The sequence below is a fragment of the Erinaceus europaeus genome, chromosome 7, assembly GCF_950295315.1.
Source record: "Erinaceus europaeus chromosome 7, mEriEur2.1, whole genome shotgun sequence".
Taxonomy (NCBI): Eukaryota; Metazoa; Chordata; class Mammalia; order Eulipotyphla; family Erinaceidae; genus Erinaceus; species Erinaceus europaeus.
The window spans coordinates 114,579,714-114,599,687 of record NC_080168.1 but is presented as its reverse complement, the minus strand read 5'-3'; the positions used below and the strand labels follow the sequence as shown (position 1 = coordinate 114,599,687).

Genomic DNA, 19,974 nt, shown 5'->3' with positions numbered 1-19,974 from the left:
CTTTATTTGTTAGGACATAGAGAATTTTTGAGAGGGAGGAGAAGATAAAGAGGGAGAGAGATGCCTGGAGTACTTGCTTTACTGCTTATTAAGCTTCCCCCTGCAATTGGGGGGTGGGGTGGGGGTGGGGGCTTGAACCTGGGTCTTTGAGCGTGGTAACATGTATGCTTAACCAGGTGCACCACTGCCTGACGCCCGTTCTTTTTTTTTTTTAAAGAAATCTTTTTATTTATTTATTTATTCCCTTTTGTTGCATTTGTTGTTTTATTGTTGTAGTTATTGATGTTGTCGTTGTTGGATAAGACAGACAGAAATGGAGAGAGGAGGGGAAGACAGAGAGGGGGAGAGAAAGATAGACACCTGCAGACCTGCTTAAGCCCTTGTGAAGCGACTCCCCTGCAGGTGGGGAGCCGGGCGCTCAAATTGGGATCCTTCCTCCTGTCCTTGAGCTTTGTGTCACCTGCGCTTAACCCGCTGCACTACCGCCTGACTCCCTTACGCCTGTTCTTTTTAAAGAACGCATTTATTTTATGAGGGACAGACCAGAGCACTGCTCCCACCATATGCATGTAAGACCTTTGTTTTACCCATTGAGCCATCCCGGCCACCTTCTACTTTTCTTTCAATAAATACTCATTCACTGTGCAATAAAAATGAATGCCAAAGGTGTGTGTGTGGGGGGGTAGCATAATGGTTATACAGAGATTTTCATGCTTGAGGCTCTCAAGTCCCAGGTTCAATCGTCTGAACCACTATAAACCAGAGCTGAGCAGTGCTTTGGTAGAAAAAAAATTAATACAAAAATAAAATTACAAAATAAATCAATTAAATAAAATTATACATCATCTGCATATAAGAAAAAGTTCTACAGCATACTAAGTAATGTGAAGGCTACTATGTTTGAGAAGTGTCCTTTCTATTTTACTTGATGACAAGGAAGAAAGAGGCCTACGTGCTGGAATATTAACAGTGCCCCTGGATTGAGGACATCCTTAGGGGGCGTTTAGTGAGGCACAGACATGCTTTTTTATGAAAAGGAGCTCATAGGATATAAAGCTCATAGGGAAGGGCAGGGCTGTGCATACAGACAGCATTTAAAAAAACACCTTTGGGGGAGTTGGGCGCAGCGGGTTAAGCGCACGTGGTGAGAAGCGCAAGGACCAGCGTATGGATCGAGGTTCGAGCCCCTGGCTCCCCACCTGCAGGGGAGTCGCTTCACAGGCAGTGAAGCAGGTCTGCAGGTGTCTCTCTTTCTCTCTCCCTCTCTGTCTTCCCCTCCTCTCTCAATTTTTTTCTGTCCTATCCAATAACAACAATAATAATAACCACAACAACGATAAAACACGTACAACAAAAGGGAGGGGAAAATAGCCTCCATGAGCAGTGGATTCGTGGTGCAGACACGGAGCCCCAGCAATAACTCTGGAAGCAAAAAATAAATAAAATAATAATAATAATAAAATAATAATAATACACCCCTAGGTCTACTCTTGGCAGCACTTCTCAGGCCAAGCCAGTTGTCCAGCTGTTTAGAACCAAGGCTCTTCATCATCTCATGTTTCTTGATTTTCTTAATTACAAAAGTAATAAAAAAATTTTACTGGGGAAAAAAAGCTACAACCAATACAGGAATATATGCATAATTCAAACAGCTGCTGTAGAGACCAGAGAAAGCTCACCTGAGAGGGTCCTGAATACCACATGGCAGCACTGGGAAGCTCTAGTGCTGAGGTCGCTCTGTCTCTCTATCTCTCTCAGCTGGCCCAGAGTGGGAAGGCCCCAGTGATGACAAAAAACAAATTTATGCTACAGTTTCCCTTATTTGACTCTTCCACTCGTCACCAAAAATATCAATTGTATAAAATTTCCCTGCTTTTATACACTACCTATCTACATACTCTTTTTAAAAAAGAGTTTATGTATTTATGAATTCATAAGAAAGGAGAGAGAAAGAACCAGACATCCCTCTGGTACATGTGCTGCCAGGGATTAAATTTGGGGCCTCATGCTTGAGAATACAGTGCTTTATCCACTGCTCCACCTCCCAGACCACCATATACTGTCTACAAAAGTCATACTGTTGTGTATCTTGTTAGTCACCTAAGTGCTAACAAGGAAGGAAGGAGGCTCTGGAGCAGAGTGCGTGCCCTGCGTGTGTGGGGCCCCAGGTCCATGCCTGGCACTGCATAAAGTGACCAAGCAATGCTCCAGTCAATCTCTTTCCATATAATCAAAAATAAAATAAGGAGTTTGTGTGGTGGTGCAAGTGGCTGGGCACACACATTACCATGTGCAAGGACCCAGGTTGAAGCCCCTGGTCCCACCTGCGTGGAAGAAGCTTCATGAGTGCTGAATTCGTGCTGTGTGCAGTTGTCTCTTTCTCTCCCCTCTCCTCTTACTGTGTCTCCATTCAAAATACATAAATAAGTAAATAATAACAATTAAAAAAAAACTAGTTATTATATACATTGGCCTACTGGATGTCTGTGCCACAATTTGCATTCCAACACTATACTATTATATATATCTATATTATATGTATCTATACTATTTCAAGATTTTCAGTCTTACAAAGAAACCTGCAATAAATATTTCTGTATATTATTTCACTGTGAGCTTTTTGCATTAGTGGTATGAAGCACAGTGAGGCATGCACTTCACCCTCACACTCTCTCAACTTAGCTGCCACACAGACACTGGGCACACCTGCTTTATTTCATCTCCCTAACGCATCTGCATCTGCCACTGTTGAACACTCTCCTCGTCTAACAATTCCATCCTGAGGCTAGAAGATGTCTCTGCCTGGTCCTCTGTGCAGTCCAAGTTCAAGCTTCTGGTGTCGCCTGGGGTACCACTTCAGTGCTGTGTGTGTCTTTCCCTCTCCCTCACACACGCACTCTCTTTCTGAAAGTCAGCCTGGAGTGATGAAGTCACACATGTACCAGGCCTCTGCGATACGGAGACAAAAGAAAATGTCTTCCTAGCATGGTCAGACAAATAGCTTAGCAGGTAGAATGTGGGACTTGTGTGCCTGAAGCCCTGGGCTTGGTCCCCCAGGCAGAGCACTACCCTCTCATGAAATCTGTCATAAATACACAGATAGAAATTCCTTCTGGGAGCCAGATGGTAGTACGCCACGTTAAGTGCACATAGTAGGAAGCACAAGCACCCGCACAAAGATCCCGGTTCGAGCCCCCCCCCCCGGCTTCCCACCTGCAGGGAGTCACTTCACAAGCAGTGAAGTAGGTCTGCAGGTGTCTATCTTTCTCTGCTCCTCTCTATCTTCCCTTCTGCTCTTTATTTCTCTGTGTCCTATCCAATAAAATGAAAAAAAAAAAAGGCCTTCAGGAACAGTAGATTCATATGCAGGCACGAAGCCCCAGCAATAACTCTGGAGACAAAAATAAATAAATAATAAAAATAAAGATTTCTTCTATGCTTTCTGTGACATTTTCCCCTCCTCCTTAAGCCTCCCTTCTCCAAATTTCCTCCCATTTCTTTGGACAATCCTTACGTTTTCTTTTCTTTTCTTTTTTTTTTTAAACTTTTTTTATATTTATTTATTCCATTTTGTAGTCCTTGTTGTTTTATTGTTGTAGTTATTATTGTTGTTATTGATGTCATCCTTGTTGGATAGGACAGAGAGAAATGGAGAGAGGAGGGGAAGACGGGGAGAGAAAGAGAGACACCTGTAGACCTGCTTGACCACCTGTTGCCGGTCTAGCTTCGCGGGTGGGAAACAGATGACCAGGGACTCATGGCTGAGCTGGGAAGCAGTATCTTGTTTATTAATCAGATACATTGCCTTTTATGCATCTCTTCACTGGAAAGGAAATGACTAGGAGAGGGGGCGGAGAACATAGAAAGCGTCCATCTAACCAATGGGGATTAAACCAATACCCTGCAGGCAGGGCAGGACCCAGGTAAAACAGTGATTATGTAAATAGACTACATCGTAAGTAATACAAGTGAACCTAATGTGATGATCAAAACAGAAGGTCTTATAAGCAGAATTTAGAAGCATACCAACAACCTGTGAAGCGATTCCACCTGCAGGTGGGGAGTCTGGGGCTTGAACCCAGATCCTTACACAATCCTTAGTTTTTTTTGTTAGCTTCTCTTGCTCTGCTCTTCCCTTTTATGGGGGGAGGCCCTTAAGTTTCTGTCTTAGGTCTTTGCTCACTTAGCATATTCTTGGTCGATGATGTCACCCACCCTCTGATTTCACCCACCAGTTAACTGCTGACTAATAAGCTGTAACTGTGGCCAGAGAGCTCTCATTACCTATCAGCTCTGCCTCCTAGTCTTCGTAAACTCACCCTTACCTAGCGCTCAAGTTGTCCCTCTCCTCTTCACCCATCAGCCTGTTTCCCCCATGAATTCTCCATTCTATTGAATGCAGAAGTTTTTTTCTTAGAGGGGGAAAAAAATAGGGCTGGTATTAGGCTACAGTAGCACCCAGGACTTGCATGTGAATGGTCCTCCAGTATCACCTTAAAAAAAAAAAAAAAAAAAATATATATATATATATATATATATATATATATATATATATATGCCAGGCGGTAGCACAGCAGGTTAAGCCCACTGCCTGTGAAGCAACCCTCCATGCAGGTGGGTAGCCCGAGGCTCAAACCAGGATCCTTGTTCCAGTCCTTGCGCTTCACGCCATGTGGGCTTAACCCACTGTGCTACCGCCTGGCCCCCACCTGCAGGGGGAGTCGCTTCACAGGTGGTGAAGCAGGTCTGCAGGTGTCTGTCTTTCTCTCCCCCTCTCTGTCTTCCCCTCCTCTCGATTTCTCTCTGTCCCGTCCAGCAACAACAGCAGCAATGGCAACAACAAGGGCTACAAATGGGGAAAATGGCCTCCAGGAGCAGTGGATTCTTAGTGCCGGCACCGAGCCCCAGCCATAACCCTGGAGGCAGAAACAGAAAAGAAAAATTATGTGTACAGGATAGCATTACTTCATCATATGTGGTGCCAGGAATGAATATGGAGGGAGGGAAAGAGGGGTGGGGGGAGAGAGAGAGACCATAGCATCAAAGCTTCCATCAATGCAGTTGGAGCCAAATTCACTTATTTGATTTTTTCTGCTGCTATTTTTCCCAGATGTTCTCTTAGCCTCCTTTGCTGGTTCCACTTTACCTTTTTAACCTTTCAACACCGAGAAGACCTTGCACTCACTATTAGGTGAGGTCATGTATCTCCAGTCTTTAACCACCACTAATTCTTTGATATACAAACATTTATTTCATGTGATACAGGGAGAAAGAGAGAAAAGACAGAGTGGCACTCCAGTATCTCTGGCACCAGGATTGAACAGGGAGCCTCAGGCAGGCAAGGCCTGTGCTCTGCCAGCTAAGCTGTTTACTGGCTGCTTTTTAAAATTATTTGTTTGTAGGGGCTGAGTAGTGGTGCACCAGGTTAAGTGCACATAGTACCATGTACAAGGATCTGTGCAAGGACCGGGGTCCCAGCCCTGGCTCCCCACTTGCAGCAGGGGCGCTTCATAGGTGGTGAAGCAGGTCTGCATGTTTCTATGTTTGTCTCTCCTTCTCTATCTCCCCCTCCCCTCTGAAGTTTTCTGTCCTGTCAAATAAAACAGGAAGAAAAAAAAATGAAACAGGAGATAAAATGGCCTCCAGGAGTGGTGGATTTGTAGTGCCAGCACCAAGCTTCCAGCAATAACCCTGGAGACAAAACAGAAAATTTATTTGGGGCTGGGTGGTGGCACACCTAGTTAAGTGCACACGCCATCATGTGCAAGGATTTGGGTTTAAGCCCCCAAACCCCATCTGCACAGGCAGAGCTTTAGACACAGCGAAACAGTGCTATAGGCGATGAAAAGCTCTCCCTCTCCCCCCTTTCACTCTCAATTTCTCTCCATCTCTATCCAATAAAATACTTAAAATATTTATTAGAGAGCAGAGAGGGAGACCAGAGGATCACTTGGACACATGTGATACTCAGGACCTCATGCTTGACAGCCTAATACTTTACTTTATCCACTGAGCCACCTCCTGGGTCTCATGGCTGTGTGTGTGTGTGTGTGTGTGTGTGTATGAGAGAGAGAGAAACAGAAATAGAGAGGGGGAGGGGGGAATTATTACAAGGGGGTCGGGAGGTAGCACACTGGGTTAAGCACACATAGTATGAAGAGAAAGTTCCCGAGCAAAGTCCTAGGTTCGAGCCCTGGCTCCCCACCTGCGGGGGTTGGGGCACTTCATAAGTGGTGAAGCTGGTCTGCAGGTGTCTTTCTCTCCCCTGCACTATTTTCCCCTCCCCTCTCAATTTCTCTCTGTCATATCCAATAAAAAATGGGGGGGAAATGGCCACCAGGAGCACCAGATTTGTAGTGCTGGCACTGAGCCCCAGTGTTAACCCTGGAAGAAAAAAAAAAAAGACTTATTACAACCTGAGGTCCAGGTTCAATCACTGGCTTCACCATAAGCCAGAGCTGAGTGGTGTTTCAGTAAAAATTTAAAAATAAAATAAACTTGACATTTCCTTCCTTTCATTCTTTCTTTGCCTCCTGCCAGAGTCTTGTTTGTACCTGTATGATTCTACTGCTCATAGTGCATTTGGGAAAAAGAAAAAATAAGAGACAGAGAACAGGGAGGAATAGAGAGAGGATTATATGTACAATGGAACTATCGAAGGGTAAGAGAAGAGAGACTAGGAACAGTATTGTATTTGAAGACTTTCATGCCTGAGGCTGTGAGGTTCCAGGTTCAGTCCCCAGCACCACCATAAACTAGAGCTGATCAGTGCTCTAGTCTCAGTATCTTTTTCTCTGTAGCTCTTTTTTCACTAAAAAATAAATATGAAAAAATAAGTAAATTAAAAATTTAAAACTGGGAGTCGGGCTGTAGTGCAGCGGGTTAAGCGCAGGTGGCGCAAAGCACAAGGACCGACATAAGGATCCCGGTTCGAACCCCGGCTCCCCACCTGCAGGGGAGTCGCTTCACAGGCGGTGAAGCAGGTCTGCAGGTGTCTATCTTTCTCTCCTCCTCTCTGTCTTCCCCTCCTCTCTCCATTTCTCTCTGTCCTATCTAAAACTAAATAAACACATATACCCTGCACAAATATGTGTTTTTCTTTCCTCATTAGATTAAATCAAAAAAGATTTCAAAGAAATCCCCTCTCTAGCTCAGCTGAAATGGAGCAAGGAGGGTGGGTGTGAGCAGAGAGCTTGTTCTGAGGCTTCCAGCCTACCAAACCCTGTAGCTAAGAAATTTGCTAACTAGACTGGGTCAAGACGTTTACTTTAAACAAAGGACTCAGAGGCTGACGACAGCTGCACAGCTGCCACCATTGATATGCATGAATACAGAAATCCGGGTTATTTGATTGGTGGTGGTGATGGGGATGATGGCAGCCTAGGAGATTCGGATTCTAGTATTTGAGCAGAGGCAGTAAAGCATTTTACTAACCTCAATCAAAATACTTGGCCTTGTGTCCTTCTTTCAACTTGGGCAAGAAAAAGTGGCCCAAAGAGAGAACCTCAGTGAAAAAATAAGACTCCTTGCACCTAAGCCAAGTTCTCCTGAGCAAATGACTCACAAATCAGACCATCTGGCCCCAATGCTGGGCTCAGTTGACAGGAAGCCCAGGCCCCGCACAGGCTGCAGGTGGCCAGGCCACACAGGCTCTGTTCATGGAGCTGGCTCTAAATACTCACACTTCTCTTCTTCTCCAAACTCGACTCTTCAGCTGCTCTCTGGTACCTACAGAAGAGGGGGAGAGAGGGGAGAAAGAGAATGGGCTCAAATTAAAACTTCTATTTTCACTCTTGAAGAAGACCACTCAAACATAACCATCTGCCAGCAGTTTCTGTCAAACAATTCCATGAGAAGAAGCTGAGACTCAAAAGTGTCTCTCACTTCTGGGGCTCTTCTCCACACCTGTTTTGACAGAAGGGTCCGAGTGGAGGAGGAAAAACACTTGGAGCCGACTATACGGAGCAAACAGTCTGGGGTGGAAGACCCTGTGTCAGCTTTGGTTAATTGTGATCACAGGCAAATCACTTACCCTCTCAAAGTCTTGGCTTCCTTTCCTAGAAAACAATTTTACAGGCTGGGAGATAGCATACTGTCTACACTAAAAAGACTCAAGTCTCATTGAGGCAAATCAAAGGTCCCAGGTTCAATCCCCAACAACACCATAAGCCAGAACTGAGCAGTGCTTTGGTTAAAAATGAAAAAAGAAAAGAAAAGAGGAGAGAGAGAGAGAGAGAGAGAGAGATAGGGAGGTAGCTCAGTGGATAAAGCATTAGACTCTCAAGAATCTAATGCTATTCCAGGACTAGCGCAGTGGGTTAAGCGCACGTGGCACAAAACACAAGGACCAGCCTAAGGATCCCAGTTTGAGCCCCCGATTCCCCACCTGCAGGGGAGTCGCTTCACAGGTGGTGAAGCAGGTCTGCAGGTGTCTATCTTTCTCTCCTCCTCTCTGTCTTCCCCTCCTCTCTCCATTTCTCTCTGTCCTATCCAACGACAACAACAATAATAACTACAACAATAAAACAACAAGGGCAACAAAAGGGAACAAATAAGTAAATAAATAAATAAATACTAAAAAAAAAAAAGAAAAAAGAATGAGGTCCTGTGGTCTGGGAGGTGGCACAGTGGATAAAAGCATTGGGATTCTCAACCACGAGGTCCTGAGTTTGATCCTCGGCAGCACATGTCTGGTTCTTTCTCCCCTCCTATCTTTCTCATGAATAAATAAGTAAATAGATTAAAAAAAAAAAAAGGAATGAGATCCTGAATTCAATCCCTGGCAGCACATGTACCAGAGTGATGTATGGTTCTCTCTCTCACCTATCTTTCTCACTAATAAATAAGTAAAATCTTAAGGGAAAAAAAAGAGAGAATTTTATATATCTAGTTACAGAGTTGCTGGGAAGATTAAGTGAGATTATTGTCTAAAAATACTTTGGAATTAATCAAAGGATATAACAGTATATCCTAAAATAGATACTCCCACATAAATGTCACTGAAACCTTACAAATTTGGTCAAATGATGGAGAAGTAAATTGGCCACACATGTGTGAATTTAGTCTCAGTTGTCACATTAGCTCAGTTAGATGTATTTGATGATGCTGCACATACTCTGACAGTATTTAAAATGTCCTGAAAGAGGCTGTACAATGATTTTTGTATTTAAAGAAAATTATTTTACTAAGACACACACACACACACACACACACACACACACAGGTGAGATAGCTCAACTGGGGAGGCAACTGTGTGGTCAGCAAGCACAGCTCATGGTTATTAATGTGGGTGCTCAACCAGGTGAGCCACCACCTGGCCCCTGAGCATGGGCTCATGTTCAAGTCCCTAACTCCCACTCCACTGGGGGAAGCTTCGGTGCTGTGTGGAGTCTCTCTCTCTCAGTCTTTCCTTTTCTACTTGAAAAAAAGTCGGCCTGGGCAGGGGTAGATAACATAAAGGTTATGCAAAGAGACCCTCATGCCAGAGGCTCTGAGCTCCCAGGTTCAGTCCTCCACACCACCATAAGCCAGAACTGAGCAGTGCTCTGGTAAGGAAAAAAAAAAAAAATAGTCGGCCTAGAATGGTGAAGTCCCGGTGGGGACAAGAAAGCAAACAAAAGCAAGTGAGAGATATGTGAGAAAAGTCCATGTGATAGCAAGCATCGGTCCTTTTCATTAACAGTGCTTTTTTCTGCTGGTGCAGAAAACAGTGGTCCAGTCTGCAGTGGCTGGCACTGATATCTGACCAACAGTCGTGCACAGTGCTGGTGAAAGAGCTCACGTGGGTAGTAGTGTGCTTCTATGTTACGTGCACAACCCAGGATTGAGCCTGGGCCCCACCATATTCAAGTAAGTTTTGGTGTTGTGGTCTCTTTTCCAGTCTCTCACCCTGTCTCCTCTGTCTCTCTCTCTAAAAAAAAGTTGTATATAATTTTATTTATACTTTAGTCATTTTATTTGGATCAGAAGGTCCCTGAGAAACAACTCAAGACCGAGGGCTTTTCACGGGGGATCAGGTTTTCTCCATTTGAAGATGAGGGAGGTCTGGGAGCTTCCGACTGCAGATAATCTCCAGGCCACCCAGAACCTTCACCAGACTTCCTCACTCGCCCAGGGACTCTCGGTCAAGCACTGAAAGGCACTGTTATTTGGAGATGCTCACCATGAGCCTGTATTCAGGCCAGCATGCCTAGAACCCACTTAGCACCAAAATAAATCTTTGATTAAAGAGAGAAAGAAAAAGATCAACCTTGACAGGGGTAGATAGCATAGTAGTTATGCAAACAGACTCTCAAGCCTGAGGGTCCAAAGTCCCAGGTTCAATCCCCTGCACCACCATAAGCCAGAGCTAAACAGTGCTCTGGTAAAACAAAAGAAAAGAAAAGAAAAAGATCAACCTGAAATCTATGTAACACTGTAATTCAATGTTACTTTAAAACTTTCTTTTTTAAAAAATATTTATTTATTTATTTATTACCAGAGCACTGCTCAGCTCGGGCTTATAGTGGTACAGGGGATTGAACCTGGGACTTTGGAGCCTCAAGCATGAGAATCTCTTAGCATAACCATTATGCTATCTACTTTTTATATGCCTGCCCTTCACTGTTAATGTTAATTAAAATGTAATAAAAATGAAATATATATATATATATTTTGAGAATACTTACGAAAGAGAGAACATCAGAGCATCAGTATTGCACATGAGTTTTTGGAGTTCAAACTCTGAACCACATGCTTGAGAGTGAAAATTTTTTGTTTGTTTTTTAATTTACCAGAGCACTTATCAGCAGCTCTGGTTTATGATGATACGGGGATTGAACCTGGGACCTAAGACCTTCTGGCCTGAGAGTCTCTTTACATGACCATTATGCTATCTATCTCCCCCACCCGAGAATGCAACTCTTTATCCACTGTGCCACCAACCAGGCCACTTAAGGAGAAATTTAACATTAAAGAAACAGCAGAATGGGAAAGGGTTTGGCTCATCTACCAAAACCAACTTTTAATTCCTAAGTCCAGAGCTTTCTTCCTGTGCACATTATGGAGAGAGCTGCAGTGAAATGGAGAGTCTCACTGATGGGTAAGCCAGAGTAAAGTGCTGGTCCTGGCACCAAGGCCTCCTTACTGCACAGCCTGTGTTGTACGACCTTGTCTACAAAATAAATGACTGTGTGAGAGGATTTCAAAGTTCTCTTCCAGTCCTGTCACTGTTTACATTCGAGCAATCAGATACTAGTAAACATCCCACCCACCAGGCGAGGCCCGACTCTGCAGCTGAGCAGAGCTCATCCAGGAGGGTAGGGTGAAAAGACTCCCGAACATTTCTGGCATTTCCTTGATCATAAATAGGAAGAAAATGGAACCAGACCTGCTGTAAGTCAAGTGACAGTCTAGAAAATATTTTCTAATGCAATTGTTATCACAGACCAAAGGCTAACTTCCCTAAAACAACCCTTACAAATGAAAATACTTAATAGAAAAATTGGCATACAGATCACAGAAAATAACATCGAACATAGCGAGCAGTTTTTGCGTGATTTTATTGTGTTATTTATTTATTTGCTCTTCTCTGGTTTCTAGTGGTGGCAGGGATTGAACCTGGAACTCTGGTGCCTCAGGCATTCAAACTTTTTACATAACCATTATGTGATCTCTCCGGCCTAGGAAAGAGTTTTTTTAAAGCCTTCTTTTATTTATTCATGAGAAATGATAGGAGAGGGAAAGAACCAGACATCACTCTGATACATGTGCTGCCGGGGATTGAACTCAGGACCTCATGCTTGACAGTCCAAAGCCTTATCCACTGCGCCACCTCCTGGACCACATTTTTTTTTAAGTTGATATAACATACTGCTGATGGTTATGAGGAAACAGGTTCTATCTTAAATCACTAGGTAGGAGGGAAAATTAGCAAAACATCCATGGAAGGCACTGTTGTCATTTTTACAAAACATTCAGAAGTACAAAAACACATGTTAAATGACTGATTGATTTTGTTTTCAGATTTATCCTCTAGATATCCTCACAGAAGCAAAAATAATAATTCTCCTTAAAATACTTTTTTATGTTTACGGGGGTGGGGGGGAGTATCACTCAACTCTGACATCTGCAGTGACTGAGTTTGAGTCTAGGACTTGAAGAATTCAAATCCTGTGTTCTTCTAAGTTTATCTCCCTGGAGTAGTAGATACGACTCACAGATTAGATTATTTGCCAGCATTCATTCTTTCCTAACTTTAAAAAAATATTTTATTATTTGATAGGTCTGAGAGAAACTGAAAGCAGAAAGCGAGATAGGGAGTAAGCCATCTGCAGCACTGTTTCACCACTTGTGAAGCTTTCCCCCTGCAGATAGGGACGGGGGCGTGAACCCAGGTCCTAGTGCATGGTAATGTGTGCACTCAACCAAGGACACCACCACTCAGCTCTCTATCAGCATTAATTCTAGCACCAAAAGCTAAAAACAAAAACAAAACCTGAATATCCATTACCAGACTACTGTTTGACAAACTGTAGCATATGAATAGAATACTATGCAGTTATAAAAAGAACAAAGCAATGATGAGGAGAGTTGCACAACAATGTAACTGTGTTCTAAAAACTTTTAAAAATTTTATTATTGAACAGAGACAGAGAAATTGAGAGGGGAGGGGAGATAGAAATGGAGGCAGAGAGACACTTGCAGCCCTGCATCACCACTTGTGAAGCTTTCCCCCTGCAGGTAGGGACCAGGGGCTAGAACCTAGCTCCTTCTCTCTCAATTTCTCTGTTTCTATCCAAAAATAAATAAGTAAATAAGAAAGAAAGAAAGAAAGAAAGAAAGGAAGGAGGGAAGAAAGAAAGAAAGAAAGAAAGAAAGAAAGAAAGAAAGAAAGAAAGAAAGAAGGAAGGAAGGAAAGAAAGAAAGAAAGAGAGAAAGATTGATTAAGGAGCAGCAGGGATATAGCTCAGTGGAAGTGTATCATGCTGTGAAGGTCTAAAAGCCTGAGTTCAACCCTCAGCAGCTGCCTGTCCCCAATGACAGTGGATCCTTTACTGTATGCCACACACAAAAATTAAGAGCTAGAACTACAAACTCCTTTAAAAAAATTTTTTAATACATTTATTTATTCTCTTTTATTGCCCGTGTTTTATTGTTGTAGTTGTTGTTGTTGTTGGATAGGACAGAGAGAAATGGAGAGAGGTGGGGAAGACAGAGGGGGGAGAGAAAAATAGTCACCTGCAGACCTGCTTCACCGGTTGTGAATCAACTCCCCTGCAGGTGGGGAGCCGGAGGCTTGAACCAGGATCCTTACACCAGTCCTGTGCTTTGTGCCACCTGTGCTTAACCTGCTTCACTACCGCCCCACTCCCCCCCCCCTTTTTTAAAAATTTATTGGGGTATTAATGGTTTACAGTTGACAGTAAAATGCAGTAGTTAGTACGTGCATAACATTTCCCAGTTTTCCACATAACAGTTCACCCCCCACTAGGTCCTCCTCTGCCATCATACAACTTCAAAAATTCTTTTTTTTTTTCCTCCTCCAGGGTTATTGCTGGGCTCGGTGCCTGCACCATGAATCCACCGCTCCTGGAGGCCATTTTCCCCCCTTTTGTTGCCCTTGTTGTAGCTTCGTTGTGGTTATTATTATTGCCCTTGTTGACGCATTTCGTTGTTGGATAGGACAGAGAGAAATGGAGAGAGGAGGGGAAGACAGAGTAGGGGAGAGAAAGATAGACACCTGCAGACCTGCTTCAGCGCCTGTGAAGCGACTCCCCTGCAGGTGGGGAGCCGGGGGCTCGAACCGGGATCCTTATGCCGGTCCCTGCGCTTTGCGCCACGAGCGCTTAACCCACTGTGCCACCGCCCGACGCCCTTTTTTTTTTTTAAAGATTTTATTTATTTATTAATGAGAAAGATAGGTGGAGAGAGAAAAAACCAGATATCACTCTGGCACATGCACTGCTGGGGATTGAACTTAGGACCTCATGCTTGAGAGTCCAAAGCCTTATCACTGCGCCACCTCCCAAACCACTACAAAATTCTTAAGAGAAACAAGGGCAATGCTTCATAAATTTGGCAATGGTTTCTTGGAATGACACCAGAAACACCGGCAACTATCACAAGAAATAGGTAAACTGGCTCAGCAGGTAGAGCATCAGGTTTACAAGCTTAAAGTTCCCAGTTTAGTCCCCAGCATGTAATGCAGTGCTGCTCTGGCTTCTCTCTGCCTCATGTGAAATCCTCTCATGCATAATAAACAAATCTTTAAAAAAAAAATAGATAATTTGCCTATCAACAAAATCTGTGCATCAAAGGACCGGGATGTGAAAAGTGGAAGAAAATATTGACAAGTCATATATCTGGTAAGAGATTACTATGCAAAACATAGTTTTAAATATATTACAAATATAGCAGCCTGAGAGGCTGGGCAGTGGGCAGAATACCAGACTTGCATAGATGAGGTCCTCACTTTAGTCCCTGACATCGAATAGACCACAGGGATGCTCTGGTTCTCTCTTCCTCTCTCTCACTCAATAACTAAATCTTTTAAGGGGCCGGGTGATGGTGCACCTGGTTGAGTGCGCATGTTACGGTGTGCAAGGACCTGGGTTCGAGCCCCTGGTCCCCACCTGCAGGGTGAAAGCTTCACAAGTGGTGAAGCAGGGCTGTGGGTGTCTCTTTCTCTCTCCCTCCCTATCAACCTCTTCCCCCTCGATTTCTGGCCGTCTCTATCCAAATAAATAAATAAATAAAGATAATTTTTAAAAATAAAATAAATAAATCTTTGAAAATATCTTGGTGGGGGTCAGATGAGGAACACCTGGTATGGCACACAGTACCATGCTTGAGGACTCAAGTTCCAACCCCAAGCCTCCGCCTGCAGGGATAAGTTTCATGCAAGTCTCTCTCTCCCTTTCTCTCTCTAACTCTCATCTTCTATTAAGAAAAAAAAAAGTCACAAGTGGGGCCCGGAATACAACAGAATGGTTATGCAAAATGACCTTCATGCCCGAGTCCCCAAAGGCCCCAGGTTCAGTCCCTAGCACCACCATAAGCCAAAGATGAATAGTTCTCTGCTCTTCCTCTCTGTATATCTCTATTAAAATAAATAAAATATTTCTGGGAGTCAGTGGTAGCGCAGCGGGTTAAGCACAGGTGGCGCAAAGTCCAAGGATTGGCTTAAGGACCCCGGGTCAAGCCCCCAGCTCCCCACCTGCAGAGGAGTCACTTCATAAGTGGTGAAGCAGGTCTGCAGGTATCTATCTTTCTCTCCCCTTCTTTGTCTTCCCCTCCTCTCTCCATTTCTCTCTGTCCTACCCAACAACAACAACAACAACATCAATAGCAACAATAATAACTACAACAATAAAAAACAACAACAGCAACAAAGGGGAATAAGTAAATAAATAAATATTTAAAAATAAAGTATTTCTTAGAAATCACAAGGAGTAGGGGAAAATAAAAAATTACAAATATGCCCACACCTATTGACATCTAATCTTTGACAAAGGGGCCCAGACTATTACATGGGGAAAGCAGAGTCTCTTCAACAAATGGTGTTGGAACAAATGGGTTGAAACATGCAGAAGAGTGAAACTGAACCACTATATTTCAGAAAACACAAAAGTAAATTTTAAGTGGATCAATGACTTGGATGTTAGACCACAAACTATCAGATACTAAGAGGAAAATACTGGCAGAACTCTTTTCCGTGTAAATTTTAAAGACATCTTCAATGAAACAAATCCAATTACAAAGAAGGCTAAGGCAAGTATAAACCTATGGGATTACATCAAATTAAAAAGCTTCTTCACAGCAAAAGAAACCACTACCCAAACCAAGAGACCCCTCACAGAATGGGAGAAGATCTTTACATGCCATATATCAGACAAGAATTCAATAAACAAAATATGTAAGGAGCTTGCCAAACTCAACAACAAGAAAACAAATAATCCCATCCAAAAATGCAGAGAGGACATGGACAGAATATTCATCACAGAAGAGATCCAAAAGGCCGAGAAACACATGAAAAAATGCTCCAAGTCTCTGATTGTCAGAGAAATGCAAATAAAGACAACAATGAGATACCACTTCACTCCTGTGAGAATGTCAGACATCAGAAAAGGTAACAGCAGCAAATGCTGGAGAGGGTGTGGGGTCAAAGGAACCCTCCTGCACTGCTGGTGGGAATGTCAGTTGGTCCAGCCTCTGTGGAGAACAGTCTGGAGAACTCTCAGAAAACTAGAAATGGACCTACCCTATGATCCTGCAATTCCTGGGGATATATCCTAAGGAACCCAGCACACCCATCCAAAAAGATTTGTGTATACCCATGTTCATAGCAGCACAATTTGTAATAGCCAAAACCTGGAAGCAACCCAGGTGTCCAACAACAGATGAGTGGCTGAGCAAGTTGTGGTCTATATACACAATGGAATACTACTCAGGTATTAAAAATGGTGATTTCACCCTTTTTAGCCCATTTTGGATGGAGTTTGAATAAATCATGTTAAGTGAGGGCCGGGTGGTGGCGCACCTGGTTGAGCACACATTACAGTGCATAAGGATCCAGGTTCGAGCCCCAGATCCCCACCTGTAGGGGGAAAGCTTCATGAGTGGGGAGGCAGAGCTGCAGGTGTCTCTCTGTCTCTTTCCAGCTCTACCACCCCTTCCCTCTCAATTTCTGGCTGTTTCTATCCAATAAATAAGTAAAGATAATAAAAAAATTAAAATATATATATTTATAGGGTTACAGTTCCTATATATATGAAATAATGTTAAGTGAAGTAAGTCAGAAACAGAAGGATGAATATGGGATGATCTCACTCTCAGGCAGAAGTTGAAAAACAAGATCAGAAGAGAAAATACAAGTAGAACCTGAACTGGAGTTGGTGTATTGCACCAAAGTGAAAGTAAAAGTCTTCCCCTCCTCTCTCCATTTCTCTCTGTTCAATCTAATAGCAACGACATCAATAATAACTACAACAACAATAAAAAGCAAGGCCAACAAAAGGGAAAATAAATAAGTAATTAAAGAAAAGAAATTTTTTTTAAAAAGTGGGGTGGGGTATAATCTCTTGGGGTGGGGTATATCTCTTTGCATAATGGTTATGCAAAGAGATTTTTTTTTAACATTTTTTTTAAACAGTTTATTTATTTATGAGAAAGATAGAAGAAGAGAGGAAGAAACAGACATCACTCTGGTACATGTGCTGCTGGGATCGAACTCAGGACCTCATGTTTGAGAGTCCAATGCTTTACCCACTGTGCCACCTCCTAGACCATGATGATTACTTTAGCAAAGACACTTTCATGCCTGAGGCTCTCAAGTCCCAGGTTCAATCCCCTACAGCACCATAAGCCAGAGTTGAACAGTGCTCTGGTAAACAACAACAAAAAAAAAGTGAAGAAGAAAACAGATAAGCATCAGTAAATGCATTTTATTGATACTTCTTTTTTTAAAAAAAAATATATTTTATTCTCAGGACCTATCTAACTGCAGAAGCAATTACTAACATGTAAGGATGAGGCTAGAGAAACTTTTATAAATAATAATCATATAATGAAAACATTAAAATATATATACTTATTTATTTCTATTGTTATTGATGTCATTGTTGGATAGGACAGAGAGAAATGGAGAGAGGAGGGGAAGACAGAGAGGGGGAGAGAAAGATAGACACCTGCAGACCTGCTCCACCGCCTGTGAAGCAACTCCCCTGCAGGTGGGGAGCCGGGGCCTTGAACCGGGATCTTTACACGGTCCTTGTGCTTTGTGCCATGTGCGCTATTGATACTTCTAATGGAGAGAATCGCCAAAGCTATCAAAGACTATTAGCCTTGGTCTATCATGATCCCTCATCACTTCTTCCTGTGTGTTTTCTTCTCTTCTCAGTCTCTCTCTCTTTAATGTTTTTTTTTATCTGCTAGAGACAGAAATTTAGAGGGATGGGAGAGATAGAGAGGGAGAGAGACAGGAAACACCTGCAGCCCTGCTTCACCACTCCTGAAGCTTTCCTGCTGTAGGTGGGGACCAGGGGCTTGAACCCTGGTCCTTGCACACAATGATGTGTGCATTTAACCAAATGTGCTACCACCGGGCCCCTCTTCTCAATCTCTTGACTCTCCTTCCAGCCCTCTATTCCTTCCCACCTCCTGTGTGTCCTCCTCCTGCTAAGCGGTAATGGTCTCCAGGACCGTGTTCTGGCCTTTTGTCAAGCTGTGCGCTCTTTGCAGATGATGATGATGCCATGTGCTCCTATCATTTTAATGCCATCTGTGGGGAGACAAGTCCCAAATTTATACGATTAGCTCCAACCTTTCTCCTAAGCACCAGCACATGTATCTCATCATGGCTACCACGGAATGAAAGTTTCGGTCAACATGGCTAATGTTGATCTCTAGCTTTCCCCCACCCCCAGATTTGCTCCTCCTTCACTGACTCAGCTGCTAGAACCCCACCCCCACCCCCACCCCCAGATTTGCTCCTGCAGGTGGGGAGCCAGGGGCTCGAACTGGGATCCTTACACAAGTCCTTGTGCTTTGTGCCATGTGCGCTTAACCTGCTGCACTACCGCCCGACTCACCACTTTTTTTTTTTTTTTTTATGAGAAAGAGACCAAAGCACTAATCTGTCATATGCTATGCTAAGGACTGAGATCTGGGCCTAACACACAGGGCACTACATGTTGAGGCACCTCCTCAGCCCCCATTTGTGTTCTTTTAAAGGACATTCGCATTGTTTCCCGTTTTCTAACATCACAACTAATGCTCTGGTGATTATCCTTGTACATTCACTTATTTATTTATAAAAGATTTATTTCTTTGTTAATGAGAGAGAGGGAGAGTGAACCAGAGCATCCCTCTAGCGTAGGGAACACTGGGAGTTGAACTTGGAACCTCCTACTTGAGAGTCTGAGGCCCCAGTCACACCACTTCCCAGGCCCTTGTACATTAATTCATTATTTATTCACCCACTTGTACTAGTACAATTGTCTCTAAAAATGAAAATGCAGAAATACTGAAGGTTGGAGCTAGAGAAGAATTTAGAACCAGCTTTGAACTTGTTTTTTTTTAACCAGGTGGGTATTGTTTTAGTTTCAGAACAACAATACAATATATGAAAGCCAGAGCCAATCAGAAGACAGGCTCATCTTAGTCAGTTGTTCTCTCTAAGACAAGGTGTCTTCATTGTGGTTAGTGGGTAAATAAGCTCAGCAATTTACTTCCCTTTACTGCCATATAAAAACTTAGGTTAAAAAAAAAAAAAAGATTGGGCAAGGGTAGATAGCATAATGGCTACAACACATAGACTCCCATGCCTGAGGCTCCAAAGTCTCAGGTTCAAGTCTCAGGTCCCCCCCACTGCCATCATAAACCAGAGCTGAGTAGTGCTCTGGTGTTTTGTTTTTTTTTTTAAATATCTAATTTGTTTTCATCTTCAATCCAGTCTTTTTAGCACCAAGAAATCTGTAAGACACCAGTGGCTATCTTGAATGATAGTTTCAAACTCCCGCCTAAATATGTCCACCTTTTATTTGTACAAGTGCTAGACCTGCAGGGCCAGGTGGTGGCACAACTGGCTAAGCGCACACTTTACAGAGCTCAGGGACCTGGGTTTGAGCCCCTGGTCCCCACCTGCGGGGGCTGGGGGTTGGATAAGCTTCACAAGTGGTGAAGCAAGGCTGCAGGTGTCTGTCTCTCTCCATCTCTCTCTCCTCCTTCCCTCTCAATTTCTGGCTGTCTCTATCCAATAAATAAATAAAGATAAACTGTTGTGGTCCAGGAGGTGGCACAGTGGTAAAGCTTTGGACTCTCAAGCATGAGGTCCTGAGTTCGATCCCCGGCAGCACATGTGCCAGAGTGACGTCTGGTTCTTTCTCTCTCCTCCTATCTTTCTCATAAATAAATAAGTAAAATCTAAAACAAACAAACAAACAAACAAAACAATTGGTTTAAAAAAAAAAAAAAAGAAGTGCTAGACCGGAATGC

The 19,974-nt window shown here is 43.2% G+C and overlaps 1 protein-coding gene across 6 annotated transcripts in view; it reads right to left on the bottom strand.

The window, feature by feature from the left end:
* The window catches only part of LIMA1 (LIM domain and actin binding 1), a 116,393-nt gene that overhangs the window by 64,545 nt on the left and 31,874 nt on the right, over window positions 1-19,974 (bottom strand). For all 6 annotated transcript variants that reach the window (XM_060195385.1, XM_060195383.1, XM_060195384.1 and 3 more), the window contains exon 3: window positions 7,683-7,728. In XM_060195385.1, coding sequence (XP_060051368.1) covers window positions 7,683-7,728 — 46 coding nt within the window. The remainder of the gene's footprint in view (window positions 1-7,682; window positions 7,729-19,974) is intronic.